This window comes from Leptopilina heterotoma, unplaced genomic scaffold (genome assembly GCF_015476425.1).
Source record: "Leptopilina heterotoma isolate Lh14 unplaced genomic scaffold, ASM1547642v1 Lhet_54, whole genome shotgun sequence".
Classification (NCBI taxonomy): domain Eukaryota; kingdom Metazoa; phylum Arthropoda; class Insecta; order Hymenoptera; family Figitidae; genus Leptopilina; species Leptopilina heterotoma.
In genome coordinates, this window is record NW_025111118.1 from 1,453,356 (window position 1) to 1,481,210 (window position 27,855).

Consider the following 27,855-nt stretch of genomic DNA (forward strand, 5'->3'; position numbering starts at 1 on the left):
TTTTTTACAGTGTATATATTTTCACTGTCTATATATTTTCTTAAATAGAAAACTTTTTCGCAGAATTTCAAAAAAAAACTTTTGTTATTTTAATTATTTGGTAACAAAAGACCAAAATGCGCCTTTTGTGCGTATTTAGGTCTTTTATTACAAAACAATTAAAAACCCCTTTTTTAATAACTATTCTAAAAAAAAAATATTTGATTCAAATAACCGATCACTTGTCAATTATTAAATCTTTTGTTCTTTATTTGTCTTTTTTTACTTCCGTCCTTAGTAGAATCAAATAATGTTTTATTAATTTTATTAGTTTTAAGAATAATTACATTTTTCGAGGAATTCGATTAAAATTGTAATAAAATTAATTGAAATTTTGTAATGAGTTTAATTATTTATGAAAATAATTGAATTCTTAAAAAAAATTCTTTAATAAAATAAACATTAGAAAATAAAAAATTTAAATAATATTGAAAAAAATTCAATTAAACTTTTTAAAAAAATTAATTTCAAAATTCAATTATTTTCAAAAATCCAAGCTCTATTGCTTTTAATATTCAATTATTATCTAAAATTTTAACTGCGAAATTAATTTTCAAATCAATTTTTATTGATTTGCAAAATTGAAATTCTGCAATGAGTTTTATTATTTGTGAAAATATAATTGAATCCCTAAGAACAATTTTATTACTTTTGAAGTTCAATATTTAATTTTTGCGAAGAATATTATTACCCTTGAAAATAATTGAATTTTTGCAAAAATTTGTAACTTTTACAAAATTGAATTTTTTTTCGTGTTTTTAACTAAACATCTTCTATAAAACCATTATTTTTAAAAAATTTTGAAAAAGTTCTTTAAGAATTTTCAAATTCATTTGTTTACAATTGAATTTTACAAAATTTCAATTATTCGTAAATTCTTCAATTATAAATATATATTCGAAAATAAAAACTTTAAATAATTTTAAAAAATCCGCAATTAAAATTTCTCAAAAAAAATAAATTCCACAGAATTGTTAGTTAAAAATATGAAAAATTGTAATCTGAAACCTTTTCAAAATTCAATTATTTCTAGAAATTTACGCTCTAAATGCTTTTAAAATTCAATTATAATTGAAAAAATTTAATTAAAATCCATTTTTAAATCAATGTTTATGAGAAAATTCTACTAGAATTTAATTATTTAAAATTTTAAATACAAAAATAACAATTTATTGAATAATTGCATGTTTCTTAAAATTGAATTTTCATAAAGAATTTTATATATAAATTTTTAAATAATTGAATTCTTGTGACGAATTTTAATAAAATTTTCAAGAAACTAGTTTCGAAGAATTCGACTAAAATATTGTATTAAAAATAATTGAAATTCTGCAATGAGTTTTATTATTTATGAAAATAATTGAATTCCTAAAAAGAATTTTATTATTTACGAAAATAATATTGAATCCCCGTAAAAATTTTATTATTTATGAAAATAATTAAATGATTGCGAAGAAATTTATAAAAAAAATTGTAAATAATGAAATTGATGTGAAATTTTTATTATTTTTTGAAAATACATTAGAAGTCTGTGTAGAGTTTTATTAAATTTTTTTTTAAGTAATTGAATTCTTTTGGAAAATTTTATGAAAATAGTAGATATTGAAAATCATTGAATTGAGAAAAATTTTTGAAAATAATTGAATTTCGGAGAAGAATTTAATTATTTCTAAAGATAATTGAAATTTTGATGAAAATTTGAAAAATTTATTGAACATAATTGTATTTCTGCGAAGCATTTTATTACTTTTGAAAATAATTGAATTTCTGCAATCATGTGTAATTTCTCTAAAATTATCCACATTATATCGTCCTTTTATTACAAAATAATTAAAAAGCTGTTTATTTTTTAACAAAAAGCAAAAAAACTAAAACAAAATTTTAGCATTAATTGCAAAGTAAAAATAATAAACAAAAGCATTTGTTTTTGTTTATTATTTTTACTTTTCAATCAATGCTAAAATTTTCAAGTAGAAAAAATTATATATTTAATATAAAATTCTATGTTATAAAAATTTGTACAAAAAGTTTTTTGCTAATTTAAAAATTTCATGGTAAATAGGTATAAATAATATAATTTAAATATTCTTAATGTAAATTTAATAAAATAAATTTTTTACCTACAAATTATGTACATTTTTTTATTTAATTTATTTAATTTATTTCCTTCTATTTTTTATGATTTCTTTTATAATAATTTAAATCAATTTTTTAAAGTAGTTTAATATAATTATATTTAGGTGAAGAATTATTGGTTCACCTAAATACATTTAATAAATAATAAACATTTTCAATAAATAATAATAATAATATCTTCAAATATATTTACTTACGAAATAAACTCGTCAGAGAACATGTGTTGTTTGACTCACCTGAAACAAAAAGAAAAAAAAAAATTTATATTTCAAGTATTATAAAAAAATAGAAAATGAAAACAAATAATAATTCCATTAAATTTTTTCTATTAATTAATTATTAAATAATTGTTAAATAATAATTTATAAAATGGTTTATAATTCCAGGGATCATAGTGATTTTTTAATGTAATATTAAGGGGAGAAAAGAGGAGGAGGGGATTTTAATTTTTAAAAAGATGATTCAATTTAAAAAAGAGATTTTTCAAATTAAGAGATTTAATTATTTATTTAATATAAAACTAATTTGCAAAATATTGAAAAATTATTATCAAAATGCTTAATATTTCCTTATTTGTTTTGAATTTAGAAGAAAATTTAATTCTCATGACGCTAATATTCCTAACCATGTGTAGAGATAGAATATGCGATTTCAATTATTGTGTTTGATTAAGTGAAACCAAGTGTATTTTGCAATATAATTTTCACAATAGGACACAGTTATTCAACAATCAATATTGTCAAGGTAAAATAAAGAAGAAAAGGAAAAATACAAAAAAAAATTCTTTTTGCAAAAACCGTTTGTTTTTCTTTATTTTATTCATTTTTATTTTATACATTGACAAACAATAAAAGATTATATTCTTTTTTTAAAAAGAAAATTAGTTTCCTATTAAAAAAATTAGTTCCTAATTAAGAAAATGAAATCTTAATCACATTTCTCTTTTGTACTGTAATTTTCAAAAAATATTTTAAATAAAAAAAAATCGTTCATATGAAAGTTCGAAAAATTATCCCTATTAATTAATTTTTTTCATATTATAATTACTTCAATTATTTTATTTCGCCATTTGCAATTATTCTTTTAATTTCTGTAATATTTTTAATAATTATTGCGCAGGTAAAATATTGGAGGAAAATGCGACAGCAACAACGACAATATTTGATCAAAATTTTACTGAAAGTACAACGCAAATATCAACCGCAACTGATAAGGTTGAGGGTCATCTTATGGATGACATACTTCCAGGAACAAAACCACCGACACCTGCTGTGATTTTTGTCGATGTTCCTGCACACACGGAAACAAAATTAGGAGCTCCTGTGGTATTATCCTGCAGGACAGCATTTCCTGTCACCGAGTGTCAATGGTCCTGGCGACCACTTCCCTCCACGCACTTTCCACTTCCGGAAATTAATGACAATTCCTTTGTTCCTACTTGTGAGTATTCTTTTTTTTTAATTCTTTTTACAATTAATAAATTACGATAATAATTACAAATTTATATTATTTAGAATTAATAAAACTGTTTTTAAAAAAATTTATTTTTATTTTTAATTTTTTAATTATGAAAATTTTTAATTGTATACACTCGAATCTCGTTATAACGAAAAAATCTCGGGACTGTAAAATCTCGATATACGTGAATTTATCTGTTATCAATATTAGAAATGTCAAACGCAAGTGACATTTAAATAAATTGTGTCAAATTTATGTGGTTAGAATCTTAGAAATATATGTTAATTATAAAAATGTTAGTAAAATATATTAATTGTGTGGAATAACAATTTTAAATATAAAAAATAAATTATAATTTTTTCAATTGTTATAATAAGAAACTTAACTTGACAAGTTATTTTGGAAATAGTTCATGTTTTAATCGATGTTGTATTTTAATTTTTTATTGTTAAAAGTTTGACCTAATTTGATCTAATTGGTTTACATCAGAAGTATAAGGTTAATTCATTAAAATGAGATTCTAGTGTATGTATTTTTAATTTTATTATAGAATCTGTACTTTTAAATTTAATTGAATCTGTACTTTTAATTTTATTGGTATCTGTCCTTTTTAATTTTATTCGAATCAGTATTTTCAATCAAATTAAGAAACGCACTTTTAATAAAAATAAAAATTAACATTTAACGAAATTGCAAAAAAGAACTTTGAATAAAAAAAAATATACTGTCATCATAATAATAATGTATTTAATTTTAATTTAATAATAATAATAATATTTAACCAAATGGAAAAACAAAATTCGACAATGAATTTAAATAATTTAGTGAGTACAACATCAACAATATCAACAACACAAGCATCGTCCCTTCCACTACAACAATTTCCTGCCTTCGGCAACAATAGCAATGACTGTTCTGTGCGATTTTCAAGTACAAAACAAGCGCAAACGGGCTACTGGACTTGTGCAGCAAGAATTTCGAAAAATGATTCCTTCATCAGCACACAACCGGCAAAATTGAGCATTGTCAAAACAACAAAAGGTTTGTCTCCTTAATCCATCTTTTCAAAAATATATTAACATAAAAAACAACAAAAAATGTAATAAAAATATAAAATATATTTATGATCATACAGTAGAAAATATAATCTACTTAGAAAATCTAAAAAAAAATAATATACAATGTAATAAATTATTTTTATTATTTTTCATTTTTATTTTTATTATTTTTTATTATTTTTTATTATTTTATTATTTTTCACTTTCATTTTTTTTTTGGTACTTTTATACCAAACACTATTTTTCGTACTTAATTTTTATCTGTTTTCCCTTCAATTTAATTTTTTCGACCTTCTATTTTCACCTTCGGTAAAAATTTCACTATGAGTATTAAAAAAATTTAGAGCATAAAACAGAATTTTTCTCTCCTCTAACAAAATTGATTAGATGTTAAACAAATTCTCCCAAATGTTTCGGTCTAATAATTCAATGCCTTTGATACAATTTTTTTTTATTTTGTGAAATTCAGTATTAATTAACACCTTCTTACCGGATGTTTCTCACTTTCATCTAATCACCATATATATCATCAGTCACGAAATCATCTGAGCATTAATCTTTATATACTTTTCCATTACTTTCAAATGTTTTAATATATTTTTCAATTGCATTTTTTTTTTTTTTAATATTCTTAAAGTTTCGAACGTTCAAAATAACGCCAATATTTTCTTCCTTTTTAAAAGTTTGTATTTTTTTATTAAAAAAATTATTTTAAATATAAAAAAATTGATTCTTTGATACAATTTTTAATACAATTAAATTTAATTTTTTTAAACTATTGAGTAAATATTTACTTTATTTTTTCCTTTTTGTTTAGCAATTTTGAAAAATATTTCAATGGGAAAAAATTTCGTTGATTTGAACGTTCATAACTTTGGAAAAATTTTGTTGTGTTCATAGTTGTAAAAAAAAGAGATCATCCTTTAGAAAAATTAATATTAATATTTTGATAACTCAGACTTTCAAACCCCCAAAAAAATTCGTTTCAGTCGATTCAAATTAGAAAAAAGTCAAAAGATTTTGATTCAATTATTTTTCAAACCTTTTAACATTTTTCGTGAAAAAACACAATTATTATTTAAAAGTTGTAATAAAATTCTTCAAAATATAAAATTTATTTCGAAAAAATTTAACGAAATTTACAAGTTTTGAATTACTTTCAAGAATTCAATTACCTTCAAAAAATTTTCATTAAAATTTGTCGAAAATCTAATTTTTTCAAGATTTTTGAATTAAATTATTCTACACTTCAATAAACTCGTTAAAAAAATATTTAAATACTTTTATGTATATTATTCTACAGGAGTTATATTTAAAAAAATTTTAATTTCAGAATTTCTGAATTTTCATTACTTTTAAAAATTGCAACTGCAATTCTTCCAAAATTTAATTATTTTCCAGGATTTTTAACTAAAATTACTCAAAAGTTTAATAAATTTTCAAACCTAAATTTTAATTTAATTAAACTTCTACTTCAATATTGAAATTTTCAAAAAAATTTTATTTGAAACCTTCTGAATTAATTATTTCTGAAAATTGCTACTCTAATTTTTCAAAATTCAATCATTTTCTGGAATTTTTAACTGAAATTCTTTTTCAAATCAATTATTTTGATTAATTCCCCAAAAGTTGGTTGATAATTAAAATATTCAAAAAATAAAAAAAATTCTCATAAAACACAATTTAAAATTCAATTATTTTGAATTCAATTTTCAAAAATTTCGATTATTTGAATATTTTTCAAATATAATTGTATATACTTTCAAAAATTAAACTAATTTCAAAAAATTTAAATTAACATTTACTTGGAGAAAGTGAATTGTTCAGAATTTGGAAGTATATTTTGAATTGAATTTTAAAATCTTGTTTTCAAAAATTTCTACTACTTACAACTCTTAAAAAATTCAATTTCCAGAATTTTTAATTAAAAATTTTTCTCCAAATCAATTATTTTGAATAATTTTCATTTTTCTGAGAATTAAATTGTTCAAAAATGAAAAAGAAAGTCATTTAAAATATGTCTAATACTCAATTGTTATCAATTGAATTTCACGAAATTTTGATTATTCGAAAATTTGGCAAATTAAATACATGTTCAAAAATTACTAATAAATAACTAATTTTAGTAAATTTTTAATAAAAAAATTTCAAAGAATTAAGTTGTTTAGAATTTTTAATTAAAATTATTCAAAATTCAAATTTTCAAAAATTTCAACTTCAAACCTCTTGAAATTTATTTATCTCCAGAAATTCCTATACTAACAACAATATTCCAAAATTCAGTATCAAGAATTTAATTAAAATTTATCCTCAAATTTATCTCTAAATTATTTTGAAAATAATTTTTTAGAAACAATAGTAAATTTAGAGAACAATCGTTGAAACGCAAAAATTCAATTTTTTTAAATTAAAATTTACACTGTAACTCGTTATGGTTTTTTAAAAGGTTTTAAGATGAAAAAATATTTTTTTGCAAAATATGTAAAAGAAAATCCGAAATAGTCCCATTTTATTAAAACAAGTTGAAAAAATTCGCATTTCTTGAAAACAGTAAAAAAAAATGCAAAAAGTCATCTTATCCAAGGCCTGAGTAAACTAATTTTATAATTTGATGATAATGCATCAATTAAATGACAATGTATCATATTAATTACATAATATTACATTGCACAATTATATATAAGTATAATAACCCTCCAATGTACGCATAATTATATAATATCGTAATTATATGACGTATATATTTGCAGAATTGCCGATAATTTTTGAAAATCAGGAAAGTACGATTGAAGCACCTGCCGGATCGCCGACACAGATATTGTGTCGAACAATGACCCCTGTTTACGAGTGTCAGTGGTCTTGGCGGCAGTTGAACCAGTCACAACCTTGGAATCTCGAGGTGAAAAAGTTAAAGGCCTTCGGGAATGAGAGCAACGAGTGCAGCATCAAGTTCAAGAAAATTCTACATGAACGAGAGGGTATCTGGACCTGTGCTGCACGAATGAGCGTCAACTCATCCTTTGTTTTTGCAAATCCCATTCGATTACTCATCTCCGAAGGTACTGCATACCCATAAAGATGTTTAACAAAATTCTTCGATTCCAAAATTCAATTATTTAAAAAAATTTTTAATAAAATTCTTGGCAAGAATTCAATTATCTTCCGAAATAATAATATTCTTCGCAGAAATTCAATTATTTTCAAAAATTTTCATAAAATTATTTACAGAAATTCTATTATTTTCATAAATAACAAAATTCTTCAAAAGAATTTTCCCAAACAACTATATAATCTTCGCAGAAATTCAATTACTTTCAAAAATAGTAATAAAATTATTAACAAAAACTTAATTATTTTCAAAACAATTTGTATAAATTTTCACTACCAAATTCAATTATTTTTAAAGTATTTAATTAAATTCTTCGAAGGAATTGAATTATCTATTAGGGAAATTTTGCTAAAGTTCTATATAAAAAGTTAATTATTTTCATTGCAATTTTAATTGAATTCTTTAAAGAAATTTAATAATTTTTCGAAGAAATTCAATTATTTTCAAAACACAATTTTTATAAAATTCATAAAGAATTCAATTATTTTTATAAATAACAAACTTCTTCAAAAGAATTCAATTATTTTTATAAATAACAAAATTCTTCAAAAGAATTCAATTATTTTTCTAAACAACTATATAATCTTGACAGAAATTTAATTATTTTCAAAAATTCAATTATTCTCAACCCACTTTGAATAAATTTTCTGTACCAAATTTAATTATTTTTAAAGCATTTAATGAAATTCTACAAAAGAATTGAATTACATATTTTGAAAAATTTTAATAATGTTCTTTACGAAAAGTAACTTATTTCCATTGCAATTTTAATTGAATTCTTAAAATCAATTTAATTATTTTTAATCAAAAATATAATTATAATTCTTCCAAGATATTTAATGATTTTGAAAAAGTTTAATCAAATTCTTTTCCAGAATTCAATGATCTTCATAAATAATAATATTTTTTTGCAGATATTTAATTATCTTAAAAAATTTTAGTCAAATTCTTGGCAAGAATTCAATTATTTTTATAAATAATGAAATACTTTGAAGAAATTCAATTATTTTTATAAATAATAAAATACTTTGCAAAAATTCAATTATTTTAAAAAATTGGAATCAATTTCTTGACAAGAATTCAATTTAATCTCTAAAAATAATAAAAAAATTTTCAAGAAATTTTATTATTTTCCAAAACGTTCATAAAATTCTTCGTAAAAAATCAATTATTTGCAAGAAGTATAATTAAATTCTTGACAAAAGTTCAACTATTTTCAACATAATTTTTATAAAATTAAAAAAGAATTCAATTATTTTTATAAATAATAAAATTCTTTGCAAAAATTTAATTATTTCCAAAAATTTAATAGAATTCTTCTCAAGAATTCACTTATATTTGAAAATAATAAAATTTTTTGCAAGGATTCAATTATTTGCAAAAAATATAATCAAATTCTTGACAAAAATTCTATTATTCTCAACACAATTTTTAAAAAATTAAAAAAGAATTCAATTATTTTTATAAATAATAAAACTCCTCGCAGAAATTCAATTATTTTCAAAAATTTAATAGAATTCTTCTCATAAATTCAATTATTTACAAAAATGTAATAGAATTTTTCTTAACAATTCAATTATTTCTATAAATAATAAAAAAAATTTTCAAGAAATTCAATTATTTTCTAAAACTTTAATAATATTTTTTGCAAAAATTCAATAATTTTTATAAATAATAAAATTCTAAGCAGAAATTTAATTATTTCTTAAAATTTAATAGAATTCTTCTCAATAGTTCAATTATTTTTAAAAATAATAAAATTCTTCGTAAAAAATCAATTATTTTCAAAAAATATAATCTAATTCTTGACAAAAATTCAATTATTTTCAAGACAACTTTTATAAAATTCAAAATGAATTCAATTATTTTCATAAATAATAAAATACTTCGCAGAAATTCAATTATTTTGAAAATTTAAATCAAATTCTTGTCAAGAATTCAATTATTTCTATAAGTACTAAAAAGTTTTCAAAGAAATTCAATTATTTTCAAAAACTTTAATAATATTTTTTGCAAAAATTCAATTATTTGCCAAAAATATAATCAAATTCTTTACAAAAATTCAATTATTTTTATAAATAATAAAATTCGTCGCAGAAATTCAATTATTTCTAAAAATTTAATAAAACTTTTCTCAAGAATTCAATTATTTTTATAAATAATAAAATTCTTCGTAGAAATTCCATTATTTCCAAAAATTTAATAGAATTTAATTATTATCTTCAATACAATTTTTATAGGTGCCAAAATTAAAAAATATTTAACAATGTGAAAAGGTTACAGTCCGAGATCCCGGAAATAATTTAAAATTTTCCAAAATCAAACTACTAAAATCATCAATAAATTTTTCAGTTGAGTTCGTGCAACTATCACGTGGAATACAAATAGCTGCCGGTGAGACAGTATTTCTTCGATGTCTCGTCAATAAACCAGTGGTCCAATGTGAATGGTCATTCAAACCATCAAATTCAAGCAAGGAACCAACAGTTATCAAGAAATTTGCCCCAAGTAAAGAAACAGAACACGATTGTTCAATGAAATTCAAAAATGTTCTCTACAAAGAAGAAGGTCTCTGGACCTGTGGCGTTCGTCTATCAACAAATGGAATTCTTCACGAAGCACCACCAGCAACAGTGACACTTTTGCCCTCTGGTAATTATTTTTTCTTTTCACGATGCAATTTTTATTTTAATTCTCTTCTACAATTAGTCACTCTAGACGGCGCCAATTTAATTATGGTATATGCTAATTGCCAACTCGTATAATGATTATTGACGAATGATTGATGTTATACACACCGTTTCCTCTACAACTAAACAATTATTCTCCGCAATAGTTAATACAAATCCCAAAGGACTTAAATAGTTATTATTTTAAGTACATTTTGTAATTAATGGCACTATTGTTATTTCCGTTAATCCCTCTCTAGAAATTGTCGATGAATAATAATCAATAATATAACGTTGATAATAATCTCCCTGTCATTTCTATTCTTCTTCTTATTCTGTTTTTTTTCCTGCGCAGAATGAGGAAGTGTCTGAATCATCTTGAATACTATCATCATCATCATCATCATCCTTTTTTCGATACATGAATTCTTTAAATTCACCTCCTTAGCATTCTTAATTGGCAAAAGAATATTTCTCAAAATATGAATAAATTACGGAAAACCTTGACAGTCAATATGTGTGTATGCTAAAATTGGAAATTAACATTCCTTTTGCTTCATTATGAAACAAGAGGTGGCAACGGAAGCGAAAAATATTAGCAAACTATGTGAAAGGCTCGAGGCGTGGCTTTATCTTTCAATTGAGAGAGGAAAAAAAAATAAGAAGAAAAAAAAAATTGAGAAATCGTTATAAATATATTTCCGATGATGAAGAATTTTTATGATTTTTGCCTTGTTCTCTCTCTCTCTCTCTCTCTCATTCTGTGATATCATCTCGCGATCGAATAAAACTACTTTCTAATGTATAAAATTTATAATAACAACTTGTTCCTTTTTTGGGATCTAGGCAAGGTGAATTTTGTGGAAACACCGGAAGATATTTCAGTACCAATAGGCACAGAGGCTATTCTCAAGTGTGTGACTAATGGACGTGTCGAAAAATGTGCTTGGAGTTGGAGGCCTTTGAGCGGAAATGATGATGAGGTCATCATTCACGAATTCCCCAGTAAGGGTGAAGTCAGTCGTGATTGTAGTCTCAACCTTCCCCGTGTCTACGCCAAAGAACAAGGTTTCTGGTGCTGTCAAGTTTCCATTCCTCGATCAAATACAATACTATCATCGCCTGTTGCTAAACTCACAATATACGAACAAGGTGAGTGTCAACTACAATTCCCTTACAATTCAAATTTCCCAAGACAGAAAACATCCAAAAAGAATTGACAAACATTTTTTTTTTTTTGTTCCTCTTCTCAGTAGAATAAACAAACAAACTTTTTGGCAGAACATCTAAACATTGACAAACATTTCAGCAAAACATTATGATAAACATTTTGGACCAAAAATTGACAAACATTACTCGACAAATAAACAAACAACACTTGTATTGTTCAAAATAAAAAATAACATTTTGTTGTCACAGCTAAAAAATTTAATTATTGAAGATGAACGAAACCAAAATAATGTTTGTAAGTTTAATTAATGTTTGTTGATAATAAACAATTTTGTTGGATCTTAATCAAAAATAAAAAATTTAGTTGGAACAACTAGTTTTCTTAGTAAAACAAACAAAAACAAATTTGATGCTAAAATAAATGAACACTTAGAGGGCATTAAATTCTAAGAGTCATCAACAGACATTAATTTAGTAAAAATTTGATCAAAAAAAAAAAAATAATAAATCCCTTTAATTCAGTAAAACAAACAAATTTCTAAAAATCAGACCTCGGAGTAAAAATACAAAAATAGTCGAAAAAGTCGTTTAATTTATGTGCTCATTCAAAAATTGACAACTGCTCGCACTAGTTACAAACGATATTTTTCATAACAAGGTGCAAAAAAGTGCCCTTTTTTGCACCGCGTTATGAAAAATTTATTTTGAATTTTCGTCATTTAATGACGAATTTAATTTTAATTTAATTTAATTTAATTTAATTTAATTTAATTTAATTTAATTTTAATTTTAATTTTAATTTTAATTTTAATTTTAATTTTAATTTTAATTTTAATTTTAATTTTAATTTTAATTTTAATTTTAATTTTAATTTTAATTTTAATTTTAATTTTAATTTTAATTTTAATTTTAATTTTAATTTTAATTTTAATTTTAATTTTAATTTTAATTTTAATTTTAATTTTAATTTTAATTTTAATTTTAATTTTAATTTTAATTTTAATTTTCACCTTTCACTGCCACTGCAAACTTTAAAGCCTAAAATTGCAACAAGTTGATACAAAAAATGTTGATCAAATAAAAAATTGATCTTATTTTTTGGCATCAATTTGATCCACTTTATTATCAATTTGATACATTAAAAAAAACTGTGATTTTTTAATTAAATTATTCAAAACTTCAACAATTTTGTTAAATAATTATTTCTAAAAATTGCTGCTACAATTTTTCCAAAATTAAAATTATTTTTTAGAAAGTAAAAGTAAATTTTTTGAAAAGTAAATTGAATTATTGCAAACATAACTAAAAATTGATTTTAAAAATTTTTGGTAAATATTATTGGATAATTATTAATTTTCTAATTTAAAAATTAAGAAATTAATTCTCCTAATTCTACATAACTGCTATTTTAAATAAATAAATTTTTTAAATTTCTTTCTTGAAAATATTTCAAAATAATTATTAAAAAATATTTTTTAATAATTATTTTGAAATATTATAAATTTTTTAATTACTTAGGATAATTGAAAAATGTCTAAATAATTAGAAATTTAGCAACAATTTTTAAAATATAAAGTAATACAGTTTTTAAAAAATTTTAATTACAAATATAAAAATACATGATTTTTAAATAAATTTCAACAATAAGCCCAAAAAGTTTTTTTTATTAATTGAATTTAAAAAAATTATAATAAAAAAATTCTAAAAATTAGTTTTTTAAAAATATACTAATAAAATTTTTCAAATACAATTAAATTTCTAAAAGACATTTAATATAATGGCAAATTTGAAAAATAATTAATTTTTCTAAAATTTAAAAATAGTTTCCAAATTTGTTATTAGAATTTTTTTGAATAATTAAATTCTTTTGGCGAGTTTCTTTAGATTTTTTGAAAATAATGTTTTTTTTAATAATTTTAACTAAAAATTTGGAAAATAATTAAATTAAACAAAGAATTAAAAAAAATTTTTTAAATAAATATAATATTTTTGAAAATAATTGAATTGTGAAGAACAATTTAATTATTTATAAAGATAATTGAAATTTTGAGGAGAATTTAAAAACATGATTAAACATAATTGAATTTCTGGGAAGAATTTTATTATTTTTGAAAATAATTGAATTGTTTTTTAGAATTTTATGGAAATTTATGAAAATAATTGAATTCTTGTAAAGAATTTTTTTCTAAAATAATATTGAAAAGAATTTAGTAAATATGAAGAATTTTGCTATTTATGAAAATAATTAAATATATTGCCAAGAAATTTTTAAAAGTAAAATTATAATTACGGTGACTAACAGCTTCCCTTGATTATTTTCGAAAAATTTAAATAAAATTCTTTAAAAGAATTTAATTATTTTTAATAGAATGTAAAGAAATTACAATTATTTCAAAACTTTTCAATTATTTGTTTATAAAAATTAAATTGTCTTGAAAGAACAGAATTGAAAAATTTCAAAAATCTTATTTTTCGGAATTTTCAAAAAAATTTTTGCGAAAATTCAATTTTATTTAAAAAATTTAAGTGTATAATTATCTTTTTTTAAATTAACTAATTAAAATTGTAATTATTAATCTTCGCACTAAGAAACATGAATACATTAGAATGTGACTCTTTATAAAATTCAATTACTTATCAATTATTAAATTAAAATACTTTGAAAATTCGATTTGTTAAAAAGTTTTTAATGAAATTCTTTAACAAATTTGATTATTTTCAGTTGAAATTCACAAAATTTCTATTAATTCGATAATTTTTTTAAATTTGTTTACATACTATATTTGAATCAGTGACTGATTTTTTACTATCAAATTAATTATTTTTAACTAATTGAAATTTAGAGAAAAGTATAAATATCTATAAAAATTGAAATAAAAGCGATTTTTTAATAACAAATTAAAATAATAAAACTTTTTTTAATTTGTTGAAAAAATTCCCGGTTTGGCATAAAATTCCAGGCTTATTCCCGGTTTTTCCCGGTCAAATTAAATTCCCGGATATTTCTCGGTTTTTCCGGTTAGTAGACATCCTGGTATAATTAAAAATTTTGAAAAACATTAAATTTAAAAAAAATTATATTGCAAAAAATACTAAAAATTACATTTTCAAAAAATAACTCAATATTTCACACTATAAAAATCGAAATAACTTGCATTTTTTGTAAGAAAATAAAATGGTATTTTGTTGAAATATTTTGCAAAAAAAATTAAGTCTCATTTTTGAAAAATTAGTCTAAAAGTCATAAATGTTCACTAAAAAGACAAATTAAATGATTCTCACAATAAATTTTTTTAATTATAATAATTTGTGGATAAAATGGTGGTTTAATTTCTCCACTTGAGAACGCCAAGGTCACCACCAGAGGTCAGTAAAAATTCCAAGAAGAAACTGAACTGCCATCTAGCGGTGACCTTGACGTTCTCAGGTGGAGAACGCATCTCCATATTGAATCTCAAGATGTTCGTATCAATATTCGTAATTCTACAATTGTTTATAATCAAAATATCAAATTTAGAGAGTTTGGCAATTAATATTAACGAATTTCAATTTTTTATTTACTTTCCTTTTCTATATTTTTATCCTCTTAAATTTTTTTATAGAATGAATTATTTTCACTATAAAATTGTTATTAAAATCTCAGGTGACGCAAAGGTAAAAAAAAAGCTGTAGACAGGGGAAAAAAGGATTGCGTAGGCGCGTAGCGACTACGCAATTCTTTTTTCCCCTGTCTACAGCTTTTTTTACCCCTGAAATCACCTAACTTGTAAATTTAAATTTTCAACTCACTTCACACGAGATTTTAGAGCATGTTGTAGTATAAATAGACTCATAGACATATAAATATTTCAATGGACACAAAAACTAAATAAATAAAATATTTTCAGAGGACATCAAATTCTCCGAGTTATCAACGGACTTCAATTTAGCGCCGGGTAAAAGTGTACAATTCAAATGTGTGACATCATCGGCAGTTGATCAATGTCGATGGTCATTGACGCCAATCAATTCAAATACAACAGTTGTCGTTAGACAATTTCCACCGGCAGGTACAGAGGACCGTGACTGCAGTATGAGACTGACAAACGCCCTTGCCGAGCAGGAGGGTCTTTGGACATGTGGAGCGAAAACTAGATTTCAACAAAACTACACAGACGCATCGCCAGCGAAATTAAATCTCCTTCAACCAGGTATCAATGAATCCTGAGAGAAAGAAAGAATGAGAGAATCACAACACCGAATGTGCAAATCCACGTCGATTTTTTAAAATACTTCAAAAATGCACAACAAAAAAAAAAAACAATTGTTCGCACTGGTTTGGTGGTGGAAAAAAACGTGATGATTTTTTTTTCCTACTGCTTCCCCCCATCATATGTGATCCGAACTTCTTTTTTTTTTGTCTAGAGAAAAAAGAATAAATGCTTCATATTTTTGTAGTTTTTTGAAAACTAGTTTTGAAAATATGCATTCATTATTGATAATAGAAATTACTAGTTTTTAAATACATATTTATTGAGACTATGAACTTTTCTATATTAGTACTTTTTAGTATTTGAATTTGAATATTTATTTGCTTCTCTCTTTCCTTTTTGGCATTCTCATGCAAAGCGCTTTTCTATAGTAAAAATTACTTTCCTTACTATAAATATTAGAAAAATTTCGCGTACATATTTACTTTTTAAAACAGTTATTAGCAAATTTTTAACAAGCCTCGGATCGACTTTTAGGCCCCCCAAAAAAAAGTGACTCTGACTTCTGTTTCCCACTTTTTTCCTTCCCCAAATTCTAAGTTACAATTATTATTGAATAATTTGTTCCTAATTCCAATAAAGTCGCATTTTTTTTGAAAATAGTCAAAGAGTCGAAAAAATCCTAAATTTCTTTCCATACCGAGGAATCTTGCTACAAGTCTGATATCCTAATAATCTTGGCGAACCCAAGAGATTTGTTTTTTTCCTCAAAAATTGTACACTCTTATAGAAACAAATGCTACCTCAGCGGCTAATACCTCTAATTTATTCTACATGGGTAGTTGTTATCACTTTCATGACTTGTCGCATTTCCTTTTAGCAATTAGTTTACCTCAATTTTAGATGCATGAAGCATTTTACATTCACAGTCTACTCTGATTCTATTATAATGTCAATAAGAAAAAAAAAGAACCGGGATTGCTTTAATGCAATCTTATACTTTAACTGTTAATAATGTTGGTTTTGAATTTAATGAAGCTTAATTAGTTCGAGGCTATTTTAGCACCTTGTGAATAATTTTCAAACTCGCATATAAATATATATAGAAGAAGCGATGCACTTCATGCACTTCTCGTATGTGCGTATAGTTTTAAGGTCCTTGAATATTATTGATTAATTAGATATTCCTGTGTGCAATAAGTCGAATGAATCAAGACAAGTTTTTTTTTAAGTTTAAAAAAAATGTTGCAATTCCAATAATTCCAAAGCAACTTCATTTTTTTTTTATTCTAATTCTGTAGTGTTGCTCAATTTTTCTATATCGAGATAGATAAAATAATCAAACATTGTTTATATTTTATTAAGTGTACTATTAAGACCATGTGTATATGTTTATTTTCTAATTTTTACCTCGCACACTTTTTTCATTGTCATTCCATTTTTATTTATTAAACACCACGTGATAGTTCGTATGTGAAAAAGTTTAGAATTTCTAATTTAGATGATAAATTATTATAATCGAGAAAAAACTATTTTCTCCTTAAAAACAATTTTCATTTCTTAATTCCGTATTATTTCTTCACAATTTTTTTTTTTGCTCCATTTTAGTATTTCTTGTTACACAAAATACTAGTGACAAAAAAATACTCTTTGGTGATGAAAAATACTGTTTAACAACAAAAATAATGTTCCGTTCCAAAGTAAATAAAATAAAAATTTGTTAACCTGAAGAATAGTCTCATGCAGAAATGTCCAGTAACAAAAAATAATGTTTAGTAAAAAAAAAATACTGTTCAGTTAAAAAACCAAATACAAAAAAATAAAAATATATTGACAAAAAATACTGTTTAGTAGCAAAAAATACTTGATAAAAAAATAGTTAGCAACAAAAAATTCTTGGTAACAAAAAATACTCGGCAATAAAAAATACCTGATAACAAAAAATAATTGTCAACAAAAAAAATTCCTAGTAACAAAAAATACTTAGCAACAAAAAATACTTGATAACAAAAAATACTTGATAACAAAAAAAAATAACAGCAATTAAAAAAACGAATAAAAGTTAATAAGGAGAAAAAACATAAGATTTTAGTTTAAGAAAAGTCAATAAGTTAATGACAAAAATTACATGATTCAGGATTGTCAGTCACGTTTTGAAAAAGAATATAAGAAAAAAAAATAACAAGGAGAAAAAAAAAATTAGAAAAACAATTAAAAATTTATGTCACTATCGCCTGCTTTGCTTCGTGGATATTTTTTCATTTCGACGTGACAAAAGAAAGTTGAGAGTAAATATAAATTTTAGAGAGCAACTAAATCTACACATAGTCATGAATGCATTATGTAGAGCAACGTTGCTTTACCACTCTCATGCTAAATACACACTGTGCAATTTGTTGAATCGATTGCCCCTATATATATATATATATATATATATATATATATATATATGTATTCCTAAAGATTTTGTTCCTATATATATTATATATATATTATAGAGAAATAATAAAAAAAAACTCTCTATCAACTAGTGCCTTGATAAATCAAACTTGTATACATAAACAATCGCATCGACTTTTTCATCAGTATTTCACTCTTTTTTTTTAGTAAATTGTTTTGCAAACAAAATTTTTTATTTACATATTCAATGAAAATATTCTTCAGTAAAAAAATAGAAGAAAACGCAAAGTAAACAATAATTGTAATTTTTAATAAAAATTCGAACTCTAATTCTAAAATTTCAAAGCAAAAAGAAAAAATTCCTTTTTTAAATAAATTCATATTTTTATTGTATTACAATAATTGTAATACAATAAAAATATGAATTTAAATTTAAATTCAAATGAACATAAATTCGAAATTCAAACGAAAAAATCCATTTACAATTTAAAGGTATTTAGAACAGTATTTTTTATTGTTAAAAATATTTTGCATTTAATTTGAATTAACTTCATTCGAACCAATTATTTCTGTATCTGATGCAAAACATTTTTTAAATGTTTTATTTAATTAATTAATTAATTAATTAATTTTTACTTGACTATTATAAAAACATTTACTTGAAACAAATCAATTTTATTTAATTTAAATAAACTCTAGATCAATAATTCCTGTATTTATAGTAAACACTATTAAACTGATTTATAAATTTTTCTAAAATTATTTACTAAAAATAAATATTTATTTAATAACAGTCAAGTAATCCATTATTTAAATCAAATAAATATTTTCTCATTTCAAAATATTGACACTAACACAAAAATGTAATATCTAATAAATACTGGAAAAAAATTATTTGATTCAAATAAACAATTTCTCGTCTACTTTCAAATATATTTGTATCAAAGAAATATTTATTTGCATCAAAAATAATCTTTATTTTGATCAATTAAATGGTATTTGAACCAAATACCGAAATTATTGACCGAAATAGAATTTATTTAAATTAAATGAAAATAATGAAATAAATAATAAAATTAATTAATTAATTACTAAATAAATAATAATTTAAATTAAAGAAATTAAATAATTAAAGAAATATTTGTTTCAAGTTAATATTTATTTTTAGACAAGTAATCGGTTATTCGAATCAAATTGAATCCATTGACAAAAATTTAATGCTGTTAAAAAATAATTTATCAACTGTTAAAAAGCTAATTATCAACTGTTAAAAATTAAAAATTTTCAAATAATTTACGAAAAGAATATTTTCACTCATACGACTGTTGAGTCTCGTACCTCTCTAACTTTTACAAAAATTTCCAATTACATAAAGAATTAAAAAAAAAAAAGTGAAAATCGATGGCATTAACTTAAAAGCAATTGTGCGCGCGTTAAAAAATTGTCTTTCTACAATTTTGTAGAAAAAAAAAAAATATTTAGGAAATAAACAACTTTTTATACAAATAAAAAGTCTCAAGTACTTTGACTCTTCCTTTTCCTTAATTAGTATACAACAAAAAGAAGAACAATTAATGTGATTTTCCAGTAGTATTCATTAAATGTATTTACACCTCATGCTTATAGAACAAAAAAAAAAAAGTATCAAAGAGGCAGAATTCATTTTCTGGTGTCTGGGGTAAAAAAAAGAAGAAATTTGAAAGCTTCAAAAAGGTGTTCGGTGAAATTTTTTTTTCTATCGAGTGGAAAAAAAATTGTAACATTCGACTGTGAATATTATAGAACCAGTCACAGTGACACTTTGGGCTGCTCATCATCAAGCTGTTACTTTGGCTTGTAAAATTGGTCCAGTTCCACCAAAAACCGAGTGTCAATGGCTTCATGGCAATGAGGTTCTCAAAAAGAGAGACAATTTCAGTTCATCAATTCAAAACAAGTACGTAAGACAAATTAAATAAATAAAAATATTTTTAAAAAATAATTAAAAATTAATTGAATAATTTTTTAATAGCAATTAAAAAATTTTGTTAAAAATACTTAGAATTTTTTATTTAAAAAAAAATTGTTTATAATGATAAATAATTAATTGATTAAAAAATTCGAAACAATCAGATAAATTGAATTATTTATCAATAAAACAAATGATTTAAAAAGAAAAAAATTATTAACAGTTAATTAAGTAAATTATTAAATTCGTTAAGAATTATTTTTAATAATAATTAATTTAATTTTAAATAATAATTTAAATAAATAAAAGTATAAATAAAAAAATAATTACTAACCGAAAATTAAAATTATTCAAAAAACAATGAAAATGAAAATAAAAAATTCCAATTTTTCTCATTACAAAGATATTACATGCTGATGGAGCCGCAAAGTGGAGTCTGTACTCTACATTTTGTCCCTGGACCATTAGATTTTGGCCAATGGAAATGTCGATTTATGTTACCCAATGAGAATCTAACAGTTGAATTGGGAAATGACAGTCTCCTGCTATTAGAAGAAATTGAAAGTAAGCTTTCCTTTTTTTCAAATTAAAATTTTTTTAAATTTAAAAAAAGAATTTATTTTTAATGTTTTTAATTAAAAAAGAGTTTTTTTCTTAACTCAATTTGATCGAAAATAAAACATTGTTTTTTTTCTATTTACAGATGATACATTGGGATGGCTCGTTGGTGTATTAACAGTATTAATATCATTTTTAACAATAATTATTGTCGTTCTTGTTGTATGTAGAGGTCGTATTTTTCGTTCGAAAATTCCCTCAATGTTAGAAACAATAACGCCAAGTGAGAGGAAACGAAAAGATGTTCTATTCAAAATACAAAATATACCAGATTCAATTAAAATTGAACAAACAAATCAAAATAATTTAACATTACATAATGTTTTGCCAAATCGAAGTCCACGTTTTCAGGAGAAATCACAAAAAACAAATCTCACTTCCTACGAAAGTTCATTAACCGTTCCCCAATAATTTAAGTCAGTTATTATTCATTGTGGTAAAGAATAAAAACCCAAATACCTCAATAAATTGTATTCTTATTCAAAAATTTAATTTAAAAATATTTCATCCTTTTTGTACACTCGAATCATTAAAATTCGTAAATTCTAATTCATTTTTTTTGTAAAATAAAAAAATATTGTTAATTACTAATTCAAAAAATTGTAATACATTAATTATTTAATTGATTAAGTAATTTATAGATTAATTAATTGTTTAATTAATTGATTAATTATTAAATTGATTAAATAATTAATTAAATAATTAATCAATTAATTAAACAATTAATTAATTGATTAATTAATTAATTGATTAATTCATTCATTCATTCATTCATTTAGGAAAAAATTAATTCTCGACTTGTAATTCACATGACAAAGGAATTATTCTTAATAGAAAATTAATTAAAAAATAATTGACTTAGTTTAAAAATTTAAGTACTTGTAAATTTTAAATACATTTCAAAATACACTTCACACTATTCCCTACATAATTAACTAGAATACCATTGTATTCACGATAATGTTTAATTTATTTTCAAGTAATCTGTTCAGTGAAAACAGCTCGAACTGCATTTATCAAGATCATCATCGAGATAATATAAATTTTGTAAATTTATTCCGAAATTTCTACTCTAGACAAGTTTCATAGAAGACAGTATAACAAAATAATTATAAAAATCAACTATTTTCTTTTGAAGAAAGTCGTTTGAATTATTAATAATAAAAAAAACTTTCATTTACTTCCCTTCAAAAATACTTATTAATAATCACATGGAAAAAAATATCAATTTTTTTTGTCCCCAATAATATTGATATTTGTAAACTTTTCTAAATTCTAGTTTTATTAAATTTTTCTACACATTCATTTTTTTGTATAATATATTTATTTTTACTGAAGATAATAATTATTATTAAAAATTAAACGCACAGATACAATCTGTATAACGGCACATGCAAAAACTTTGATAAAACTCAAAATGTTTACAATTATTTGTGGCTTTTTTTATATTTATATATATATACTTTTTAATTAACCTACTTGATATGGCTAGAACTTTTTTTTAAATAATCCCTACATTTTAACGCAGTTAAGTTTTTTTCTCTCTCAATTTTTTTTAATCAAAATTTACTAATGAAATTACGAAAAAATTGTGTGCTAATTAAAATTAATGTTTTCTAAATTAGTCATCAATTTTATCAACAGAAAACTACTAAACTCTTGCAATCACATTACTATTCAATTTTGAAATAAAAATAATAATAAAATTATTCATTTTTGATTTAAAAATGATAATATTAACAATAATATTAATAATAATAAAAAAATAATAATAAAAAAAATAATAATAATAAAAATAAAACAATAATAATGCCTAATAAAAATAATAGTAAAAATCATATATTGATTAATAATAATTCATTTAGAAATAAAATTTTACTTTATTTACAATATCAAATTTCGCTAATTATTTTAACAAATTTCTAAATTTCGTCTAAAACTCGAATTTTACTAATTTTTTGCTAAAAACATTTTCTCGCATTTTTCATATTCAAATTTAGTAGTTTTCTGCTAATAATTAACATTTTTCTACAATTTTTCTAAATAAATGATAAAATTAAATAAAATTTCGAAAACAAAATTACAATCTTAATAATTCTTAATAAAATTGTAATCATTAGTAAATTTTGACTAATTTTGTAATTAAAAGAGAATCAACACAGTTTTTCGAAAATCCCTATCAACTACATATTGTACCGTCTATATCACTGAAAAATATATATACAAAATTTTTTTTATTGCATATATAATTTGTATTCTAATTATTAAATTATTATTAAACTTTTTACTAAAATATTAATATTAGTACTAATGTATTTTAAAACTTAGGGCAAAAAAAATGTCAAAAGGTGAATTTTCCCAATAAGAAAAATTGCAAAAAATAAATTTGATATTAAAAAGTTCTTAACATTTTAACAGACAAACACATTTAATTTTTACTTTTCATTTAATTAAATTTAAATAAAGAAGTTTAATTTAAACAAAAAATTTTAATTCGAACAAAAAATTTAAATTTGAAAAAAAATTCTAACACTAAATTTAAGTAAAAAATTTTCGAATAAATAATTTATATTTTGGTAAAGAATTAAAATTTTTTAAATTAAAAAAACCTCTGAATAGAAAAATTTATTTTTCAGTTTCAAAATAATCTACTTTTCTGTTAATTTCTGTAAAATCTGGATAAATTTTTTTATACTAAAAACTTCACTTCATTGACACAAATTTACCCTAAATTAAAAAACAATTCATTAAATTAATCAATTATTTTCGTAGTATTGCAGATATTTTTTTTTCCTTTTCAGAAAATTTGCCAGACGTTCGTAAATAATGTTCACTTCCAGTTTAAAATTCTAAATTACATACATAATACTTTGCTTCACAAGTCTCTCTAACAGTGAAGATAATATTATTTATATAGTAAAACTAATTTCGCGTTTTAATAATAAAATTATAAAGATTATTAATATTAATATTAATATTAATAATAATATATATGTCACAAATTTATCTGATCAAATCACATACTGCCAAATGCTTTCCGGCCTTTTGTGACTGATAATGATACAATAACGACACTTAAAATAAAAAAGATGAGTCCAAAGAGTGTAATTATTACGCGACACCACTGACGTCTTCTTTTCGCTTCCTCAATGGTTCGACGTAATCTTTCAGCTCTCGATCCATCTAATGTGAAATTCAAACTTTTTTCAAATATCCCAGATTCTCGACACCAACTATCCTTTGATGATGAACGACTATTCCCCTCGCTCGACGTTCCCTCCTCACCATAATTTAACTGCTAAAACAATTATCTTCAAATAGATGTCAGAAGAAAGAGTTTTCCTTGTTTATATGAAAAACGTGTCTCAGGGATTCTTTGAATTTTTCTTTTTATTAAATTTAAATTTCTTGATATTTGTACAACCATACTTTCTTGGTTGAATCAAAAAACATTCTGTTGTCTCAAATTTTTGTTCGAAGTAACCAGAAAAAAATTTAGTTACAAAAATTCCAACCAAAAAGAAAATTAACCAAAAATTGAGAAAACTCATAAAATTTGTTTTCACAAGTCTTTAAAAAAAAAAAATTGATTTCAAAAACTAACTCCTGAGATACAATTTTTATACAACAAGAGAAATCTAAATAAAAAATAAATCTCACCACTGAATAACCATGATTCACATGTGGATACTCCTTTTTAATATCAAACTTCTCCCTATCACTGTTCAATTGCAATGAATCCTTTCCAGGCTCTTTCGCCTTCAAATTTGTCATTCCACTCGAATTATTAAATCCTTGACACGAACAATTTTTATTATTAAAATTTTTCTTACTATACGAGTGAATATTTTTCGAAAAAAATCCCCTATTTTCCGGTACGAGAAGAATTTCAGGATTTCGTTTCTTATCACCATCAATTAAAGAATTATTCTGATCAACAAATTGTGTCGATAAAATATCCTGACCAATAACATTTTTCTCACAATGACAATGCGCCGACGACGACGACGATGTTGTTGTTGTTGTTGTTGCTGTATTTCTCGCTGAATTTTGTAAATAATTTTCATTTTTACTATAAAAACGTGAATTAATTGGATTCATTTCAGTGGGAAATGAATCTTTTACTCCACTTGCTGATGAATTTCGATAAATATAATCTTCGAGAACTGCTTTTTTATCCATATCAATACTCTGATTAATAGTACGAGAAATATCACGTAAAACTTCTGCCGGTGTCATTCCAGTATCACCTTCCAAAACAGAGTTCAATGTTCGGGATAACTCCATTAATACCTCGCGTGCTACAGTTCCGGAAGTTTGCTGTTCACGATCCCACTGGCAATAAGGGTGCGGAAACGCGTAGCCATAACAGCAACAAGGAATCGCACCTGTTAGAATAATATTAATTTTTTTTTTAAGATTTAAATTGTCCACAAAGAGAAAACAAAGGAGAGCAGGAATTTCCATTATATGTGAAAGAAGCGATAAGATAAAACTACTTCTAATTTTTAAATTTCTGTAATTCATCAAAAAGCAACCTTGTTAGAAAAATGCACCATTTTTAGGTGGAAAAAATAATTCAAGAACCTCTAAACCTTTCTCCACACAGTAAATCAATGTTATCGAAAGAAAATTTCCATAATTTTGTGATAATAATCGCAGTGTTTGTAGACTTGGAAGACAATTAGCATTTTATGAAACGTTTTATGCTAATTATCTAACAATTATACTGACTTTGATAAAAATCACGCATTTTACAGAAAAAAATCTTTTAATTTCTCATGTGTAAACAGAATTTTTACTGTTGACAAAATTTTCACCTGACGGAAATGTCAATTACACCGCAGTTAATTATTTACTATTCAACAAATTCTTTATATTATTTTGACTTGTTTTATTATTTAATTATTTATTCTTATTTTATTTGCTGTTTAATCGAGTTTTCATTTAAATAAATTTTCATTTCACCAAATTGGCTCTTAACTGACAATAATATTTTTAATTTTAAAAAAATACTCTTAATTATTTTTCTCACTTAATTAAAAAATAATTAACTGAATTTAATAGCAATATTTTTATTTCGACGTTAACTATTTCATAAAAATAATAAATTAATTTATAAAAGTACAGAATAATAATTATTATTATTTATATTTTTCGAAAAATTAAAAAAAATGTCTAAATCAAATTCAATGAGAAAATTTTTATTTCGATTTCAAATATTTCATAAAAGTTATTTATTTAACCAGATACAGAATAATAATAATTGTTATTTATTTTTTCGATTAATTAAAAAAACTGTTTAAATTAAATTCAATGGGAATATTTTTATTTCGACGTTAAATTAATATTTCATAAAAATTATTTATTTATTTAAAAAAAAGAAATAAAATTTTTTTAAAAATTTGTTTTAAATTCGTAATGATTATTATTTAACTGAATTCTTGTTCAACTGAAATTTTATTTAACGGATTTATTTTCATTTACCCTCCAAGTCAAGTTTATAAATCGTCAATCATAACTTTTACAAAAAATTGGTGATAAAAAAATTGTAAAAATATTTAAAGACAAAAGTCTATAAACATTTACTTTGAAAATTTTATTGAAAATGAGAAAAGAGAAGAAAAAATTTATAGAAAAATCCTAAGTTATGAAATTTAACAAAACTTTTACGACAAAAGTTTATAAACATTTTTATAGAAAATTATATGAAAAATACAAAAAAATTCGTAGAAAAATTCTAAGGTTTTGAAAGCATTCCATCAGATAAAATATTTATATTTAATTCTTTACTCATCCAAGTATTCAATTAACTTCTTAAAAATATTAATTCTCTTATTTGAAAATTTAATTAAGTAAATATTCCACAAAATAAAAGTTCTGTTAAATAAAATTTGTACTAAACAAAATTTTCTGTCAATAAAAATTCGAGTCAACAAAAAAATTGAATAGTAATTCAGTCAAATAAAAATCGTATCAAAATAAATTTTATTAAAGAAAAATCCCATAATATAGAAATTATTTTGAATGAAAATTCTGTTAAGTAAAAATGTTGAGTAAAAAAATTTTGTCCAAGTGAATAAAACTTTCATCAAATAGAAATTAAAGTAACTGGAAATTCTGTTAAACAAAAATTTGATTCAACGAAAATTCCATTAAATATAAATTCTGTCAAATAAAAATTCGTATCAATATGAATTTCATTAAACAAAAATTCGATGAAATTGGAATTTTGTTAATTAATTATTTACTTTATACGTAACTTCCAATAAACAAAAATGTCATTAAATGAAAATTCTGTTGATTAAAAATTCGATTCAAACAAGAATTCCACTAAATAGAAATTCTGTTAAACAAAAATTTGATTCAACAAAAATTCCATTAAATATAAATTCTGTCAAATAAAAATTCGTATCAATATGAATTCAATTAAACCAAAATTATGTTAAATAGAAATTCGTTTAAATAATTATTTAATTAAAACGAAAACTCTTTGAATAAAAATTCAATTAAATGAAAATTAATTAAAATATGATTTAACAAAAAGTCCACTAAATAGAAGTTTTGCCAAATAAAAATTCGTATTAACATGAATTCGATTGAACAAAAATTCTGCTAAATGGAAAATCTGTTAAATAATGATTTAATTGAAATGAAAATTCCATTTAACAAAAATTTCATTAAATAATAATTTAATTGAAATAAAAATTCCATTTAACAAAAATTTCATTAAATAAAAAATGTGTTGCTGAAAAATTCGTTTTAACAAGAATTAAACCAAATAAAAATTTTGTAAAATAAAAATTCCTGACAATGCAAATTAGATGGAAAAAAAATGTCAACAACAAAAATAGAAAAAAAAAAAGATAAACAAAAATAGAAAACTTAGCTGTAAAATGAAAAATCTATTAAATAAAAATTCAGTGAAGTAAAGAATCTGTCAAATAATTATTCGGATAAGAAAAAATCCTGTTAAATAAAACATGAATAAAAATGCGCAATAAATTTCAAGTTTTCAATTTATACTTTTTAAGATTCGACCTTAAATTAAAAAATTCCG

General features: G+C 22.2%; 2 protein-coding genes across 5 annotated transcripts in view; one reads left to right on the forward strand and one right to left on the reverse strand.

The window, feature by feature from the left end:
- Positions 1-21,307, forward strand: part of LOC122508405 — a 38,269-nt gene extending 16,962 nt beyond the window's left edge. Inside the window, exons 2-10 of the mRNA XM_043621713.1 lie at positions 3,295-3,615; positions 4,459-4,674; positions 7,442-7,750; positions 10,153-10,452; positions 11,316-11,621; positions 15,527-15,829; positions 20,012-20,165; positions 20,581-20,741; positions 20,881-21,307. Of these exons, the coding sequence (XP_043477648.1) occupies positions 3,295-3,615; positions 4,459-4,674; positions 7,442-7,750; positions 10,153-10,452; positions 11,316-11,621; positions 15,527-15,829; positions 20,012-20,165; positions 20,581-20,741; positions 20,881-21,206 (2,396 nt within the window). The 3' untranslated portion in view covers positions 21,207-21,307. The remainder of the gene's footprint in view (positions 1-3,294; positions 3,616-4,458; positions 4,675-7,441; positions 7,751-10,152; positions 10,453-11,315; positions 11,622-15,526; positions 15,830-20,011; positions 20,166-20,580; positions 20,742-20,880) is intronic.
- Positions 21,308-23,430: 2,123 nt separating this feature from the next.
- LOC122508423 overlaps positions 23,431-27,855 on the reverse strand; it is a 39,409-nt gene continuing 34,984 nt past the window's right edge. For 3 of the 4 annotated variants that reach the window (XM_043621756.1, XM_043621754.1, XM_043621755.1), the window contains 2 exons: positions 24,456-25,183; positions 23,432-24,093 (listed from right to left, as the gene is read on the reverse strand). In XM_043621756.1, coding sequence (XP_043477691.1) covers positions 23,812-24,093; positions 24,456-25,183 — 1,010 coding nt within the window. In that variant the 3' untranslated portion in view covers positions 23,432-23,811. Of the gene's footprint in view, positions 24,094-24,455; positions 25,184-27,855 lie in introns of all 4 variants that reach the window. The other variant, XM_043621757.1, reaches the window with a different exon arrangement.